At 35.2% G+C, this 18,545-nt stretch overlaps 1 protein-coding gene across 1 annotated transcript in view; it reads left to right on the forward strand.

The window, feature by feature from the left end:
* Positions 1-18,545, forward strand: part of KCNQ5 (potassium voltage-gated channel subfamily Q member 5) — a 433,357-nt gene that overhangs the window by 131,071 nt on the left and 283,741 nt on the right. The window contains exons 7-8 of the mRNA XM_053711999.1: positions 7,988-8,163; positions 9,817-9,942. Of these exons, the coding sequence (XP_053567974.1) occupies positions 7,988-8,163; positions 9,817-9,942 (302 nt within the window). The remainder of the gene's footprint in view (positions 1-7,987; positions 8,164-9,816; positions 9,943-18,545) is intronic.

Genomic DNA, 18,545 nt, shown 5'->3' on the forward strand with positions numbered 1-18,545 from the left:
CAAACATAAATAATGGGACAGAGTCTACTTGAAAATTCTTATGGTTTAAAAAGATAGATATTCCCTTTATTCCCAGCCCCCTGCTTTGCGTAACCACTGTTATATTAATACACTTTATAACCTTTAAGTTTGCCTGTTTCTAAGCCCATGCAACCCGCCCTAGTTTCAGTGCTTTTTATTAGATTTTTTAAATCTTTCAATTCAGCCAGACAGTGCTAGTTCATGTGTGCCAAATAGATCACATTGTGCTCACTCCTGTAGAGAATGATAATGGTTATACAAGAACCAGTACTGACTTGCTAAAATGCAAGATTGTAAAAACCACTGAGATAATGGGCAGTCCGCATGGGGCTTAGTTACAGCTAATCATTTTTAAACAATAACAATTCTCAAGTAGACTGTTCCTTTAAATGCATAATGTACTATTTTACAGTATAATACATATGTATAACACACTATATACAAATGTACAATATACCCACAATCTTCCAGCTCATACAGGATTATTATTAAGGTTTTTTTGTTGTTGTTTTTTTGCTCTTTATTATCAATGATAATTGCATAAATAGTTAATATATTATAGGTGTTCCATGGGAGTAATAGAGAAACTTCAAAAGTATATTCTGTGATTTTTCTTTTGTTCCCTTTTAATGTATTTAACACACCAACAAATGTCTTGACATATACAATTGCACATGATTGTTTCATCACATGTATACTCTGCTAATAGTAATATAAAGAATGTGTGCAATCATACAAATTAGTGATTTTTGTACTGTCTTAAGCAATTTATTTACCTCTCAGACATTTGTGCTTACAAAGAAACAGAACAACAGGACTTATAAGAAAAATACATATTTCAAATATGAAATTAATTCCTTAAGAATTTTGGAGTTAGAGCAAGATTAGGGAGATGGAATGAAAACTGAGGCAAGGATGCTTGAGTGAATACTGCAAAAATATAAACTGAGCTTCACAAAAAAACTGCATTTGTGTTATATAATCTGACATAATGAGGTCTTTTCTATGGAAAAATGTTTGAAAGCAATAATTCATTTTTTAATTCAAATGCAAAAAAATGAATAAAACTACTTTAAAAGTTGTTGTGAAAATGGTTTCATTATTTGTTTTAGTTTGTTATTTATTATTAAATGTATTATTATGTCATCTCTGAAAATACACAGCAGGCATTCTTAATATTCCAATCCTAAAAATAAAAGGGAGTCATAAAAATCATATAAGACCAAAGCGTGACCCAGGCTGCACTGCCATAAAAATCACAACCATAACTCTGCTAGATATTTAGTTACACATTTATTGAACAATAATAAAAATCAATAAAAGGTAGAACTAATTGCTAGATTACAAGTGGAGCGCTATTTAACTATCCCGCTCAATCGTTAACTGTGCTAGAAGTAAGCTTTTTGCGCACGTCAGGTTGATCTCGTACTATGAGTTGAAAGTAACCTAACCCGATGCGTGTAAAAAGCCAAATTTAGAATATCGCGCAAACGATAACCTATTCCCCCAGTGGAGCAAAAAAACCTACTCACACGCAAACACAATAGTATATAACATATCAAGTGCTCTAACCGGACATGGAAATATGAATATTTCCCATTCCAATGTTCTTCACAAAGCAGAATATGTTCTATGTATTCAGAAATACATACATATACAGTATGTATATGAATATAATATATATATATATATATATATATATATTATTTTTTGTAAAATATATATTTATACCTAAATATATACATTATCTATAGGTATATATTTATACAGATCTATAAAGGAATATTTATTTACAAATACTTAGAACATTTTCTGTTATGTGCAGAACATTGGAATTGGAAATATTTACAGTAAATACACACTATCACAACTTATTAAATATGAATATTGCATAAACATGTTTTTACATGATTTCATCTTCTTCACTGCAATGTGCTCCAATGCATATATATATATATATATATATATATATATATATATATGTGTGTGTGTGTGTGTGTGTGTTTTTATGTATTTATGTGTTTATATGTCTTTAAATACGATATACACATATAAATACATAAATATGTATGTACACATACGGCTAGATTACGAGTTGTGCGTTAGGGTAAAAAAGCAGGGTTAAGAGGTCCTAACGCTGATTTTTCACTACCACTGCTATTACGAGTCTTAAAGGTTTAGGGTCACCGCACACTTCTTTGGCCTTACCGCAAAACGATTTACATAAACTTCATAAAGTCTTTTTTCTATGGGACTTCCATAGCGCCGGTATTACGAGTCTGTCCTGGGAGGACAAAAAGTGAGCGGTACAACCTACCCTGTCAAGAGTCCTAATGCATTTTAAAGTCAGTAGTTAAGAGTTTTATGGTACAACGCCGTAACATAAAACTCATAACTAAAGTGCTAAAAAGTACACTAACACCCATAAACTACCTATTAACCCCTAAACCGAGGCCCCCCCCGCATCGCAAACACTAAAATAAAATTAACCCCTAATCTGCCGCTCCGAACATCACCGACACCTACATTATATTTATTAACCCCTAATCTGCTGCCCCCAATGTCTCCGCAACCTACCTACAATTATTAACCCCTAATCTGCCACCCCAACGTTCCCGCCACTATAATAAACATATTAACCCCTAAACCGCCGTACTCCTGTCTCGCAAACATTAGTTAAATATTATTAACCCCTAATCTGCCGTCCCTAACATCGCCACCACCTACCTACACTTATTAACCCCTAATCTGCCGCCCCCAATGTCGCCGCCACTATACTAAATTTATTAACCCCTAAACCTAAGTCTAACCCTAACACCCCCTAACTTAAATATAATTACAATAAATCTAAATAAAAATTCCTATCATTAACTAAATTATTCCTATTTAAAACTAAATACTTAACTATAAAATAAACCCTAAGCTAGCTACAATATAACTAATAGTTACATTGTATCTAGTTTAGGGTTTATTTTTATTTTACAGGCAAGTTTGTATTTATTTTAACTAGGTAGAATAGTTATTAAATAGTTATTAACTATTTAATAACTACCTAGCTAAAATAAATACAAAAGTACCTGTAAAATAAAACCTAATCTAAGTTACAATAACACCTAAAACTACACTATAATTAAATAAATTACCTAAATTAAATTAGCTAAAGTACAAAAAAAACCACAAAATTACAGAAAATAATATACAAATTACATATATTTCAACTAATTACACCTAATATAATAGCCCTATCAAAATCAAAAAGCCCCCCCCCCCCAACTAAAAAAAAAACCCTAGCCTAAACTAAACTACCAATAGCCCTTAAAAGGGCCTTTTGCGGGGCATTGCCCCAAAGTAATCAGCTCTTTTACCTGTAAAAAAAAAATACAAACAACCCCCCCAACAGTAAAACCCACCACCCACACAACCAACCCCCCAAATAAAAGCCTAACTAAAAAAAAACTAAGCTCCCCATTGCCCTGAAAAGGGCATTTGGATGAGCATTGCCCTTAAAAGGGCAGTTAGCTCTTTTGCAGGCCCAAACCCTAACCTAAAAATAAAACCCACCCAATACACCCTTAACTGATTGGAACAGCCAATAGAATGTGAGCTCAATCCTATTGGCTGATTGGATCAGCCAATAGGATTGAACTTCAATCCTATTGGCTGATTGCATCAGCCAATAGGATTTTTTCTACCTTAATTCCGATTAGCTGATAGAATTCTATCAGCCAATTGGAATCTAAGGGATGCCATCTTGGATGACATCACTTAAAGGAACCTTCATTCGTTGGGTAGTCATCGGATGAAGAGGATGCTCCGCATCGGATGTCTTGAAGATGGACCCGCTCTGCGTCGGATGGATGAAGATAGAAGATGCCGTCTGGATGAAGACTTCTGCCCATCTGGAGGACCACTTCGCCCGGCTTGGATGAAGACTTCTCCTGGCTTCGTTTGAGGACTTCGGCCCGGTTGGATGAAGACTTCTGCCGCTTCCTTGTGGATGGATGTCCGGTCTTCAGAACTGTAAGTTGATCTTAAGGGGGTTAGTGTTAGGTTTTTTAAGGGTGTATTGGGTGGGTTTTATTTTTAGGTTAGGGTTTGGGCCTGCAAAAGAGCTAACTGCCCTTTTAAGGGCAATGCCCATCCAAATGCCCTTTTCAGGGCAATGGGGAGCTTAGGTTTTTTTAGTTAGGTTTTTATTTGGGGGGTTGGTTGTGTGGGTGGTGGGTTTTACGGTTGTTGGGGTTGTTTGTATTTTTTTTTACAGGTAAAAGAGCTGATTACTTTGGGGCAATGCACCGCAAAAGGCCTTTTTAAGGGCTATTGGTAGTTTAGTTTAGGCTAGGGTTTTTTTTTATTTTGGGGGGGCTTTTTTATTTTGATAGGGCTATTAGATTAGGTGTCATTAGTTTAAATATCTGTAATATGTTTATTATTTTCTGTAATTTAGTGTGGTTTTGTTTGTACTTTAACTAATTTAATTTAGGTAATTGTATTTAATTTAGTTAATTTATTTAATTATAGTGTATAATTAAAATAAATACAAACTTGCCTGTAAAATAAAAATAAACCCTAAGCTAGATACAATGTAACTATTATCTTAGGGTTTATTTTATAGGTAAATATTTAGTTTTAAATAGGAATAATGTAGTTAATTACAGTAATTTTCTTTAGATTAATTGTAATTATATTGAAGTTAGGGGGTGTTAGGTTTAGGGTTAGACTTAGGTTTAGGGGTTAATACATTTAGTATAGTGGCAGCAACATTGGGGGTGGCAGATTAGGGGTTAATATTATTTAACAGTGTTTGCAAGGCGGGAGTGCGGTGGTTTTGGGGTTGATATGTTTATTCTAGTAGCGGCAACGTTGGGTGCAGCAGATTAGGGGTTAATAAGTGTAGGTAGGTGGCGGCGACATTGGGGGTGGCAGATTAGGGGTTAATAAATATAATGTAGGTGGCGGCGATGTTGGGGCAGCAGATTAGGGGTTCATAAGTATAATGTAGGTGGTGGCGATGTCCGGAGCGGCAGATTAGGGGTTAATAAGAATAATGTAGGTGTCGGCGATGTCGGGGGCAGCAGATTAGGTTTAATAAGTGTAAGATTAGTGGTGTTTAGACTCAGGGTTCATGTTAGGGTGTTAGTTGTAAACATAAATTTTATTTCCCCATAGGAATCAAAGGGGCTGCGTTAGTGAGTTTTACACTGCTTTTTTGCAGGTGTTTTTTTTAAGACGGCTCTCCCCCTTAATTCCTATGGGGAAATTGTGCACAAGCACGTACGACCAGCTCACCGCTGACTTAAGCAGCGCTGGTATTGGAGTGCGGTAATGAGCAAAATTTTGCTCAACGCTCACTTCTTGTCTTTTAACGACGGGTTTGTAAAAACCTGTAATACCAGTGCTGTAGATAAGTGAGCAGTGAGACAAAACTGCTCGTTAGCACCACATAGCCTCTAATGCAAAGCTCGTAATCTAGCCGATATATCACATGACCCTAAAACACTGCTCAGCTATGGTGCTATAGCACTCTCAAAAAGCTGCACAATTTCTAAAGTAACATGCATTCTTGGCCCAGACCAGCCTGGGAACAAGTCCCTAGGGAAAATTACTAAACAGACATTACAATACACACAGAAATAAAGTCTAGCACTCGCTCACAAGCTCTAAGCTAAGTTTGGAACCCTTTCCACTTAAATACCTTAAAAATTTAAAAATATTTTTTTAACTATTTTTAATATTTAAGAATTTGTTTAACTGTGTTTTTACTGTAAATATTTCAAGTTGCAATGTTCTTCAATTAGAAGAAAATGTTCACTTTGTTTCTTTATGTAAAGAACTTTAGTTTGGGTTAGCACGCAAGCGATAAGTGTTAAGTTTTTCTCTTCAGTGCGCTACATTGAATTCTATGGGGAAAAGAAGCTAACTCAGTTGCGATATTCAAACTTGTAATACGCGCTAAGCCATGTTGAAAGTTTACTTTGAGCGGTGTTTGCATGTAAGCAGAAAAATATAGTCCCCCACTACTGGCCCATAATTATTTTTTTAAATATTAGTTTACTAGTTATATGTTTATTTGGGATATACATGAGATATGCTCCTAAACAAAGAATTACTGTAATAAAAAACATGAATGATGCAATCTTAAAAATGTAATTATTCTATTTTTGTTTTTTCTTAAACAATCTTACAAAATTAATTGCTTTTATATCAAATTTTATTTAGAATTTCATGTTCAATTTATTGTTATTGTGCCTCCACACTTTTCATGGTGATGCTCTAACTTCAAGCTGACACTCCATCTTAACAGCAACATTTTATTGATGCACCTACACGCCCAGCATTCAACAGTGACTGAATGCTAATTTAACATTCACTCACTATATTTCACTACTCACCACAGTTCAATTTCTACTCGCCAATGGCTAGTGGGCAAGTGGAAACTTTGAGAAGTATATATATATATATATATATATATATAGTAAATACAGTGTATATATATATATATATATATATATATGTGTGTGTGTGTGTGTGTGTACTCCTCTGTATTGAGTTTGGCAATTTGTATTTTCTAAAAGTGTTAAAAATACTGCAATTCTCAATATTCAACAGCTATTTATTTTCTTTCTCGGGGCTAGATTATGAGTAGCCCACTAACTGCTGCACGCAAGCTAAAAGGGGTTTATCGCAGGTATTTGAGCGTGGTGGAAGTAGCTCGTGTATTACAAGTTGAAAGTAAATGCGTTTGTTCAAGCGCAATCGAATTTAACACACGTTGGGATAGAGCATCTTCAAAGCTCAGATAAACTGTAACGCTTGAATAAAAAGTTGTGCAAAACACATCAAAAATATATTTAAAAGTACAGTTACACTCACTATAACACTATCTAATAAAAAATCATTAAAAAAACTGAAATAAAAAGTTATAATGGCTCAAAGATATGAGGTTTCAGGTGAATAAAGGCTGCAAAGGGCTTTAATATAGAGATATATGCATATAAATAATTAAATATGTATATATATAAATATATATATATATGTGTGTGACTATACATATGTATTTATATGTGTATATATGTATTTGCAGGCATATATACACATATAAACATAGATATAAACATAGATATAAGTGCATTGAAGCCCTTTGCAGTCAAGTAGCTGAAAGCATGAAATAAATTGTATTTATGCAATATTCATATTTAATAAAGTGTTTAGCTGTGTATTTACTATAAATAATTCACATTCCAATGTTCTTCACATAAGGGAATATGCTGTAAGTATTTTTAAATAGATATTCAGATATATATATATATATACATATATATATATATATAGAGAGAGAGATATTGTACCAAAATACCATCATATATATATATATATATATATATATATATATATATATATATATAATTACTTATGAATAATTAGAACATATTCTGATAAGTGAAGAGCATTGGAATGGGAAATATTAATATTTTATGTTTGGGTTAGCGCAATTGCTTAAATGTTATTGGGTTTGTGCGACTTGGTTTTTATTCCACTTTTTGCGCTTCATTAAAGTCTATGGGGGAACAGGTTAACACAATTGCAATTTTCTAACTTTGGCTTTTTGTGCATGTTGGGTTAGTGCACAAGCAAAAACTTTTTACTTTCAACTTATAATACGCGCACAACTCGACACGCGCAAAAATCTTACTTCTTGCCGAGTTAACACACAAGTGTAATCTAGCCCTTGGTGTCCGAATAAACATGATTTCCAATTTAATCTTTGTAACAAATAAAACTTTTAGTGTAGCCTGACATAGCAAGAGCATCACTTGATCTTTAAGTGTACTAGAGATTTGAAGATGCCAACAATGTCTAAGCTGCCATGAAAATTAATGTATGAACATTATCAGTCTGATATTATTTGTATTACTTGGTTTTACATAAATTTTTCCCGTTTTGATTTGTATTTTGTTGCTTTTAGATATCATAGTCCTTATTGCATCTGTAGCAGTTGTTTCTGCTGGAACTCAGGGTAACATTTTCGCAACATCAGCACTTCGAAGTCTTCGATTCCTACAGATTCTTCGCATGGTGCGCATGGATAGGAGAGGGGGGACATGGAAATTACTAGGGTCTGTTGTTTATGCACATAGCAAGGTAGGACATACTTCAGAACAGGACACAACTTATCAAGTATTGTTTTTGATGTCCATCCAAAGTGTTCTAATAAAAACATTGCTGAAGAATATGTGATGTAAATATATACATATATTTCATAACATTTGTTGTCTCTGGTAAAAAAGAGTTGAGGAGGAAATCCATTTTTATCAGACACCTCTGAAGTCATTATGCATGCACTGAAAATATATAACTTGGTCATTATTTCACCTTGGGCAATGTGACACCTCTCTTAGGAATGATGTCCTATGTTCTGTTTGACATTCCAAGAAAATGAGTCCTGCCATCCTCTAAACATCTAATTTAATATCTATGACAGATTTGTCTAGGTAACAATGACGACACATGAATTAGATGTATTTCAATATATTAATATAGTGTTATAAATTGGACATTAATACACTTCTATTCATTTTAAAGTTCACGTGATTCTTACAATATTGCACCGATTGCACTACACATGAATTACTAATTACAACAACTTTGAGCTAGATTATATAGATATATCTATAATGGAGCTTCTATGAAAACATTCTAACAGCAGCACTTGTGTATCTATGTTAATCACAAGATTACACTCTGATTTTATTACTTAATAACAATGCACTAAATGAGTTTCATTAGATTACAGCAGTACCTTATGCAATGTTAGAAGCCAACAAAAAGCGTCCATCCTTATTTTCTATACTAGACTATACTTGTACCTATATATAATATAGGTAACTGTTTTGCAGCCCATTATCTCCCCCATAATTAACCTTAACAAAGACCTCTTTTAATTTACTTCAACTGTGACATCTCCCACTTAATTATGGCTGGCACCTACCTGTTGACATATTCCAACCCTACAGCAATAAAGCTAGATTGCTGACCTGGCCTAGATAAACTACTGAAATCTTTTGCATCACGTAAAGTATCTGGCCATGATTCCACAGTATAAAACAAAACTAAACCTCCCCAACTCATTAAACTATCCAAAACTGCCCAACATCTAAGTGTATAGTATCCAGCCTCACAAATTATTGACAGGCAAAGGATACTGTCACTGTTATGGTATAGTGTTATGGTATAGTGACTCCCATAGAAACTCTCTGTTACTTATAAGGTATATCTATGGTCAAAATGTATCATTCTGGGAAGGGACAGGATTCACATGTTGTGAACCTATCCGTATTTCATTGTAGATTGTGTAGCGCATATGTTCCCCATATTTACCATTGCAGAAGCAAATGCTCAAATCACCCCTTTCAAATTATTCAGGGGGGGTTTTCATCCACCAAATCCAAGTTGACAAGAGGGTATATAAATTCCTGTTGCAGGCTCAAATAAACGAGCCTGCAACCGATCGGGGCTTTCGCCTCATGATAAATCTTGCCATATGCATGTGCTGCTGCAATTTTGTGCAGAATAAGTTTGATTATGCTCAAGCTACTATTGATTGCAACAAGGAAGCTGATATGCTGTATCTATGTCGGTATCAGAAATGGCAAGGTTAGGATTTATTTTCTCAATAAATTAGTATGTTTTATAAGCGTTGTAAGTTCTATTTAAAATGCTATAATTTGGAAACACTCAATTTAAAATCTATATATATACATTACTCATTTATTTTCTTTCTTTTTTTGACAATAGGAACTCATTACTGCCTGGTATATAGGATTTTTGGTTCTCATCTTTTCATCTTTCCTTGTCTATCTTGTGGAGAAAGAAGCTAACAAACAGTTTTCAACATATGCAGATGCTTTATGGTGGGGTACGGTAAGTAAATGTAATTAAAAACTAATTAAAGTCTTATGTAATTTGTAATACCCTGAGTGGACAATACATTATACATAATTGATCTATTAAAATAATGAACATGACCACTTCAGAAATATACAGATCATTAGTTCCTAGGTTATTACATTTATGGTTTATGGTGAGTGAAAATAAATGATGCTACTACATAGGGTATTTTTTTATTGTGTTTATTTTTAAATCAAACATACATCTTACGTGAGTGCTGACCAGGTGGAAGACTGAATTGTTCCTTAAATTGAATTCAGATGTTTTTCATACACTTTTCATGAGTACATCAAGGAATTTAATACATATTAAAGGGACATTATACACTCATTTTTTCTTTGCATAAATGTTTTGTAGATAATCTATTTATATAGCCCATAAAGTTTTTTTTTTTAAATTAATGTATAGTTTTGCTTATTTTTAAATAACATTGCTCTGATTTTCAGACTCCTAACCAAGCCCCAAAGTTTTATGTGAATACGCTCGACTACCTACTCTAGCTTGCTCCTGTTTGTGTAAAGGGTCTTTTCATATGCAAAAGAAGGGGGAGGGGGGGGGGAGTGACTTATTTGTCACTTGCAGTGGGCTTTCCGGCTACCTTTTCAACAGAGCCAAACTGACAGCTTCTAAGTAAGTTTTTAAACAGTTTTATACTGGATTTTTATATCAGTATCTGTGCATATTATTCTTTATAGTAGTGTCTATTACATGCAGTTATATGAAAATGAGTGTATACTGTCCCTTTAAGAAAAAATAGCATAGTATACATGCATGACAGAACACACTATAATAGTTTGATAAAAAGGGATTTCATAGATTTTAGTTTAAGCAGCTAACAAGTACATTAATATTTTATAATAATAATAAAAAAACATGGTATTCATTATAGACAGTATAAAGCATAAATAAAATATCTGCAAGAATCCCAGTGTGGCAGGGATCATAAAGCTAGGAACAGAAATTAAGTAAATAGAAAGTACCTAATAGTATATTAAAAGTAGCTTCTGTCTTTTACTAAAGATGTGGCTTAAGTGAGCTAAGGTATTTTTTTTGTAATGGGTGGTCTGCTTGCAAACAAATATGTTGAGAGTCACAAACACATAGAAATGCTTTGCCATAAGAATGAACATTTAATTATAATTTTTATTTTTCTTACATACTTTGTTCTATACATGTGGTTTGTAATTTGGTTTTAGTCTCAGTTTCTGAAGACAAAGTACTAGATTGAATTGGAAACAGTAAAATATTTTTTTTATTTATAGGACCATTAAATCCAGTAGAATTGCATAATTAACATGTGCATAAAAAAAGAGAACGCAATAGCACATGATCTATAATAATAACCAGTAGATTTCCTTTCTGACAAATGTATTTTTTACCCATTTGCTGGTCCCCTGTAGCATGTGACAGCAACCAGCAAATCACAGACTAGTATGCATATACGCTGTTAACGTGCACATGCTCAGTTGGAGCAGGTGCCTCAGAAAGTGTGCATATAAATAAACTGCAAAATGTGAAAATGGAAGTAAATGATAAAGTCTCTTAAAACTGCATGCTCTGTCTGAATCATGAAAGTTTAATTTTGACTTTAGTGTCCTTTAAGACAGAGCAATTACATTCATTTACGGTTGTTGTGCATGGCATGGTTTGGTAGGTTGGGCGGTCTAGTTTGGCTGTTTTTTATGGGTATTCTGGAGTGATAGATGGAAAGCTAAAATGGTTAAGGTTATTAAGGTTTTCAGTCCTTATGGGTCCTAAGTTTGGGGTAGTTAAGACTTGGGCTTTGTGTCCTGAAGTGAAGCAATGATTTCCATGTGTTAGGGGCATAGGTAGGAATGACTTAGACATTAGGCATGGTTAGGCATCAAACAGTTTTGGAGGATAGTTATTGTGAGAGATTAGATCAAAACTAGAGCTATATATGATTGATGGGGGAATAGAAATTATGATTTTAGTGTCAAATGTCCGATTTCAAGTGAGCTATACTTATTAACTGATCTGTCAAAACTTATTGTAAACTATCTCAAAGGACCTGATGATCTAAAGCCAGTACTGTAAGGTTCCTCAAAACATCTAGAAAGCCACATTTTAGTTCAATAACTATTTATCTTATTATGCAGGGTTCTGAGTGTGAAGTTGGGGCACGTACATTACTATATAATACTAAAAAAAAAAGTTTCTGTGTGACTTCTCTCAAGGAACATACTCCTCCTAAGATTCACTTCTGTGCGCATAAAGCTGAAAGGAAAACATATAAAGGTATTCTTCTAGAGAAAAGCACTTTAACACCCTCCAAAATGAAAAAGGAACTGCATGAGATATCATTCTGAACTTGAATAAAGAGATTTTTTTTAGAATTAAATAATGATCACAAAATGAGGGTGCAGCACATACTCATTAGAGGAATACAGAAAGGAGGAGAAATATCTTCTTTTATTATTATTATTATTATCGGTTATTTGTAGAGCGCCAACAGATTTCCACTCCCACTGCATCATGTGACAGCCATCAGCCAATCACAAATGCATATACGTATATGCTGTAAATTCTTGCACATGCTCAGTAGGAGTTGGTGACTCAAAAAGTGTAAAAATAAAAAGATTGTGCACATTTTGTTAATGGAAGTAAATTGGAAAGTTGTTTAAAATTGCTGCTCTATCTGAATCATGAAAGTTTAATTTTGACTTGAGTGTCCCTTTAATGGTTTCCTACAATGTAGCAGTTTGCAGATTACATTGTCTAGTAATCTGTTACCAAAACATACAACAGGCCCACATTTCTTATAAAGTGTAAGCTTAATTCGTTTGTAGGATAGCCTTGTGCTCAACCCAGGCACTATTGAAGTCATCCACAGTGTTTGTCTTTATCACCTGTGATGGAAGCGTATTCCATGAATCAACTAAGCTTTCTGTGAAGAAGTACTACTGCAAATTGCTCCTGAACATGCTACCCTTCATCTTGAGATTATGACCCCTTGTTCCGGTGTTACTCTTTTTATGAAAAATACTTACAGCCTCAGCTTTATTAAGCTCCTAAATATACTTGAAATGTTCGATCATATCACATCTTTCCCTTCTCCGGTCTAAGCCATACACATTTCATTCTTTGTAAGTTTTTTTAGACCACATACCATTTTAGTAGCCCTCCTTTGACTTTTTAAACAAATACTGCTAATAAATCATTAGATCTCTGTCTAATGTCTCTATTATCTGCATATATATTGATATTAAACTTAGTAGCCAGGGGTAACACATATCATGACATAGCTGCAAATAGAAATACATGTACCACATCATGTTATAGACAGACCTACAATATCTCTAATTTTAAAAATAACACAGTAAATGTCCCTTGTATTACTTGCATATTTCAAGCATGTGAAAACAACTTTAGCACACTGATGGATACATAAATGCATTGTTTATGCTTCGGCTTGACAAATCAAGGTGCCAGGAAGACACTGGCTCCATAAAATTAGGTCCTGGAGCCCTATATTAGATTCCCAAGACACCAATGAGTGCCGCCCACTTCCCCCTGCTGGCCACCACCAGCAACACCTAAAATTTAGCGGGAAATCAAAATCCATATTTTATTGTGTTATTATATAGGGTATGTGTATATGTTTTTTTGTGTTGTGTATATATATATATATATATACACTATATATATATATATATATATATATATATATATATATATATATATATATATATGTATGTGTGTGTATAAAAGTGGGGAGTGTCTGGCTTCTTTATGGGGGCTGGATTTTGAACAAATTTGTGGAGCCCTGGTATAGGCCCCATCTATAGGTGGATCCATAACCACTCACTTCAAGTAAGAATCCTGTCATTTTTTACCTTTTGGGGCAGCATCATGTTGGTAGCTTTGGTTCTGTCATGATGAGTGTAAAATATAATGTAAGATATATATTTTTTACCTTTAAAAAATTGTCTTCTAAACAGGCAGATCAGCTAAATTATGTTTTTTTAGCTCATCCTCCTAAGAATAAATTAATTAAATTTTACTCAGAAGCACACTTACACACCCAAACACCAGTGCGGATTTGTAAATCTATACTAAGGCATCATTATATACTTTTTTAAAGTGACATGAAACACTTTGAGCTTGTAATATATAAAGTTCTATATTATGAGTACTAAAAAAAACTATGAATATTCTTTATTTTGCCCCTTGTCCTGTAATTTAACTCTGAGAATTGTGTTGTTGCTGTTGGGTTTTTTTTTTAGTTTTTTTTTAGTTCAGATAACTGATACAGACTTCACAAACCTACCCCTGACACATATCTGCCACTAAATGCAGCAGATGAGATAAAGATATAAGATTCCGCAAAACAATGCAAGCGCTGTTAAAAAATGAAAATTGCAGTAGCAAGGCTTGTCTTTTCTAGTAAAACGTTTTTAAATAAGGCAAGTTTAGCCAATGAAAGACAATGGGAGCAATTAATATGTTAATGTACTCAGAAAGCTTTAAAAGCCTGCATGTATGTTAAAGGGATACTAAAGTAAAAAAACGTTCATTATTCAGATAGAGCATACAGTTTTAATATACTTTCCAATTTACTTTTATTATCAAATGTTGTACATTCTTTTTATATGCACACATACTGAGGCCCCAGCTTATACTGAGCATGTGCACAAGTTCACAGAGTATACGTATACTAGTCTGTGATTGGCTGATGGCTGTCACATGATACAGGGGGCCGGCAAATGGGTAAAAAATAAATTGGTCAGAAAAAAAAACCCAACTACTTATTTGGAATTCAGAGTAGGTGTTATTGCCTTGTCTTTTTATTATGCACTTATTAATTTTGCAATTCCACTGTATTTCTAGGTCCTTTAATTTATTGCAAGACTAAAGTAAAGTTCTGGAACTACAATATATCCTATTTCCCTTTAAAATACTGTACGTTACAACAAAATAATTGCTTGTATAAGAAAATATGGATAGAAAGAACTATGCTCAGAGTCAGATACTTTATTGTTGACTAAACTGTTAATAAAAATCCATTTTTGCCAAGCATTGTTAGTATTTCATCAGCAGAAATAGTATAGCATTTTATATGTAGTATCTAAGGCTGTATTTCTGCATAAACTATCCACCCCAGACATGTATACTATTTCACAAACGTACCCAATTTCTCAGTTGTTAAAGGTCTATTACTGTTAATTGGACTGCTACTTATCTGCATTGATTTGCTATCTTTTTAGGGTGGTTGTTTTAATTGGCAATTGAAAACAGTGGCGTTAAATCTCATGTTCCTTGACAAAATGTCTTTAAACTAAATCTGGCTAATTTACTGTACCAATAAGTAAATTTAACTTGCATATTTGAAACTCTGGAGTGGAAGTAATAAACAACAATATCTAGTTTAAGAAAGTTGATGAACTGAATTTTTTACATGAATCGGGAATTAATGACATCTGTGGAATCATGACAAATTGTGAAGTGTTTTATTAAATATATATTTAATAAAGTGTAGAGCTATTCTTTATGTGACACATGTGCTGTTGCATCCCTTTTAAATATTAGTTTTACAGACCCTATTTCTCTAAAGACAAATGTGAGTGCTACTGGAATTAAATCAGTAGTACAGCAAGTATCATAACAGCAACAGATAAGGCTCATCATAACCTTAATTAGAAGGCTGGCATGCTATTTCCATTATACAAAAGTAAAACAGTAAATAACTGTCAACATCTCTTGACAAGGAAATATAGGGGAAATCATTGCTAAAAAAAGGGTAGGGCTTGGATACATTAAGTTGTATGGTTTGGAGACATCATTCATAATTAATATATGAGGACATGGTAATAATTAAATATCATAAAAACATAATTTATGCTTACCTGATAAATTTATTTATCTTGTGGTGTATCCAGTCCACGGATCATCCATTACTTGTGGGATATTCTCCTTCCCAACAGGAAGTTGCAAGAGGATCACCCACAGCAGAGCTGCTATATAGCTCCTCCCCTAACTGCCATATCCAGTCATTCGACCGAAACAAGCCGAGAAAGGAGAAACCATAGGGTGCAGTGGTGACTGTAGTTTAAATTAAAATTTAGACCTGCCTTAAAAGACAGGGCAGGCAGTGGACTGGATACACCACAAGAGAAATAAATTTATCAGGTACGCATAAATTATGTTTTCTCTTGTAAGGTGTATCCAGTCCACGGATCATCCATTACTTGTGGGATACCAATACCAAAGCTAAAGTACACGGATGAAAGGAGGGACAAGGCAGGCTTAAATGGAAGGAACCACTGCCTGTAGAACCTTTCTCCCAAAAATAGCCTCCGAAGAAGCAAAAGTATCAAATTTGTAAAATTTTGAAAAGGTATGAAGCGAAGACCAAGTCGCCGCCTTGCAAATCTGTTCAACAGAAGCCTCATTTTTAAAGGCCCAGGTGGAAGCCACAGCTCTAGTAGAATGAGCTGTAATCCTTTCAGGGGGCTGCTGTCCAGCAGTCTCATAGGCTAAGCGTATTACGCTCCGAAGCCAAAAAGAAAGAGGTTGCCGAAGCTTTTTGACCTCTCCTCTGTCCAGAGTAAACAACAAACAGTGTAGATGTTTCGCGAAAATCTTTTATAGCTTGTAAGTAAAACTTTAAAGCACAGACCACGTCCAGATTATGTAAAAGACGTTCCTTCTTTGAAGAAGGATTAGGACACAATGATGGAACAACAATCTCTTGATTGATATTCTTGTTAGAAACTACCTTAGGTAAAAACCCAGGTTTTGTACGCAGAACTACTTTATCTGAATGGAAAATCAGATAAGAAGAATCACATTGTAAAGCAGATAACTCAGAGACTCTCCGAGCCGAGGAAATAGCCATCAAAAACAGAAATTTCCAAGATAAAAGTTTGATATCAATGGAATGAAGGGGTTCAAACGAAACCCCTTGAAGAACTTTAAGAACCAAGTTTAAGCTCCATGGGGGAGCAACAGGTTTAAACACAGGCTTAATTCTAACCAAAGCCTGACAAAAAGCTTGAACGTCTGGAACTTCTGCCAGACGCTTGTGCAAAAGAATAGACAGAGCAGAAATCTGTCCCTTTAAAGAACTAGCTGATAATCCTTTTTCCAAACCCTCTTGGAGAAAGGACAATATCCTAGGAATCCTAACCTTACTCCATGAGTAATTCTTGGATTCACACCAATAAAGGTATTTACGCCTTATCTTATGGTAGATTTTCCTGGTGACAGGCTTTCGTGCCTGTATAAGGGTATCAATGACTGACTCGGAGAAGCCACGCTTTGATAAAATCAAGCGTTCAATCTCCATGCAGTCAGTTTCAGAGAAATTAGATTTGGATGATTGAAAGGACCTTGTAGTAGAAGGTCTTGTCTCAGAGGCAGGGTCCATGGTGGAAAGGATGACATGTCCACTAGGTCTGCATACCAGGTCCTGCATGGCCACGCAGGCGCTATCAAGATCACCGATGCTCTCTCCTGTTTGATTTTGGCAATCAGTCGAGGGAGCAGAGGAAACGGTGGAAACACATAAGCCACCGCCAAGGTGCTGCTAGAGCATCTATCAGTGCCGCTTCTGGGTCCCTGGACCTGGATCCGTAACAAGGAAGCTTGGCGTTCTGGCAAGACGCCATGAGATCCAGTTCTGGTTTGCCCCAACGATGAACCAATTGAGCAAACACCTCCGGATGGAGTTCCCACTCCCCGAATGAAAAGTCTGACGACTTAGAAAATCCGCCTCCCAGTTCTCTACACCTGGGATATGGATTGCTGATAGGTGGCAAGAGTGAGTCTCTGCCCAGCGAATTATCTTGGAGACTTCTAACATCGCTAGGGAACTCCTGGTTCCCCCTTGATGGTTGATGTAAGCCACAGTCGTGATGTTGTCCGACTGAAATCTGATGAACCTCAGGGTTGCTAACTGAGATCAAGCTAGAAGAGCATTGAATATTGCTCTTAACTCCAGAATATTTATTGGGAGGAGATTCTCCTCCTGAGTCCATGATCCCTGAGCCTTCAGGGAATTCCAGACTGCACCCCAACCTAGAAGGCTGGCATCTGTTACAATTGTCCAATCTGGCCTGCGAAAGGTCATACCTTTGGACAGATGGACCCGAGATAGCCACCAGAGAAGACAATCTCTGGTCTCTTGATCCAGATTTAGCAGAGGGGACAAATCTGTGTAATCCCCATTCCACTGACTGAGCATGCATAGTTGCAGCGGTCTGAGGTGTAGGCGCGCAAATGGCACTATGTCCATCGCCGCTACCATCAAGCTGATTACTTCCATACACTGAGCCACCGAAGGGCGCGGAATAGAATGAAGAACACGGCAAGATTTTAGAAGCTTTGATAACCTGGATTCTGTCAGGTAAATCTTCATTTCTACAGAATCTATCAGAGTCCCTAGGAAGGAGACTCTTGTGAGTGGGGATAGAGAACTCTTTTCCTCGTTCACCTTCCACCCATGTGACTTGAGAAATGCAAGAACTATGTCCGTATGTGACTTGGCAATCTGAAAGCTTGACGCCTGTATCAGGATGTAATCCAGATAAGGGGCCACTGATATACCTCACGGT

The sequence above is a fragment of the Bombina bombina genome, chromosome 4, assembly GCF_027579735.1.
Source record: "Bombina bombina isolate aBomBom1 chromosome 4, aBomBom1.pri, whole genome shotgun sequence".
Taxonomy (NCBI): domain Eukaryota; kingdom Metazoa; phylum Chordata; class Amphibia; order Anura; family Bombinatoridae; genus Bombina; species Bombina bombina.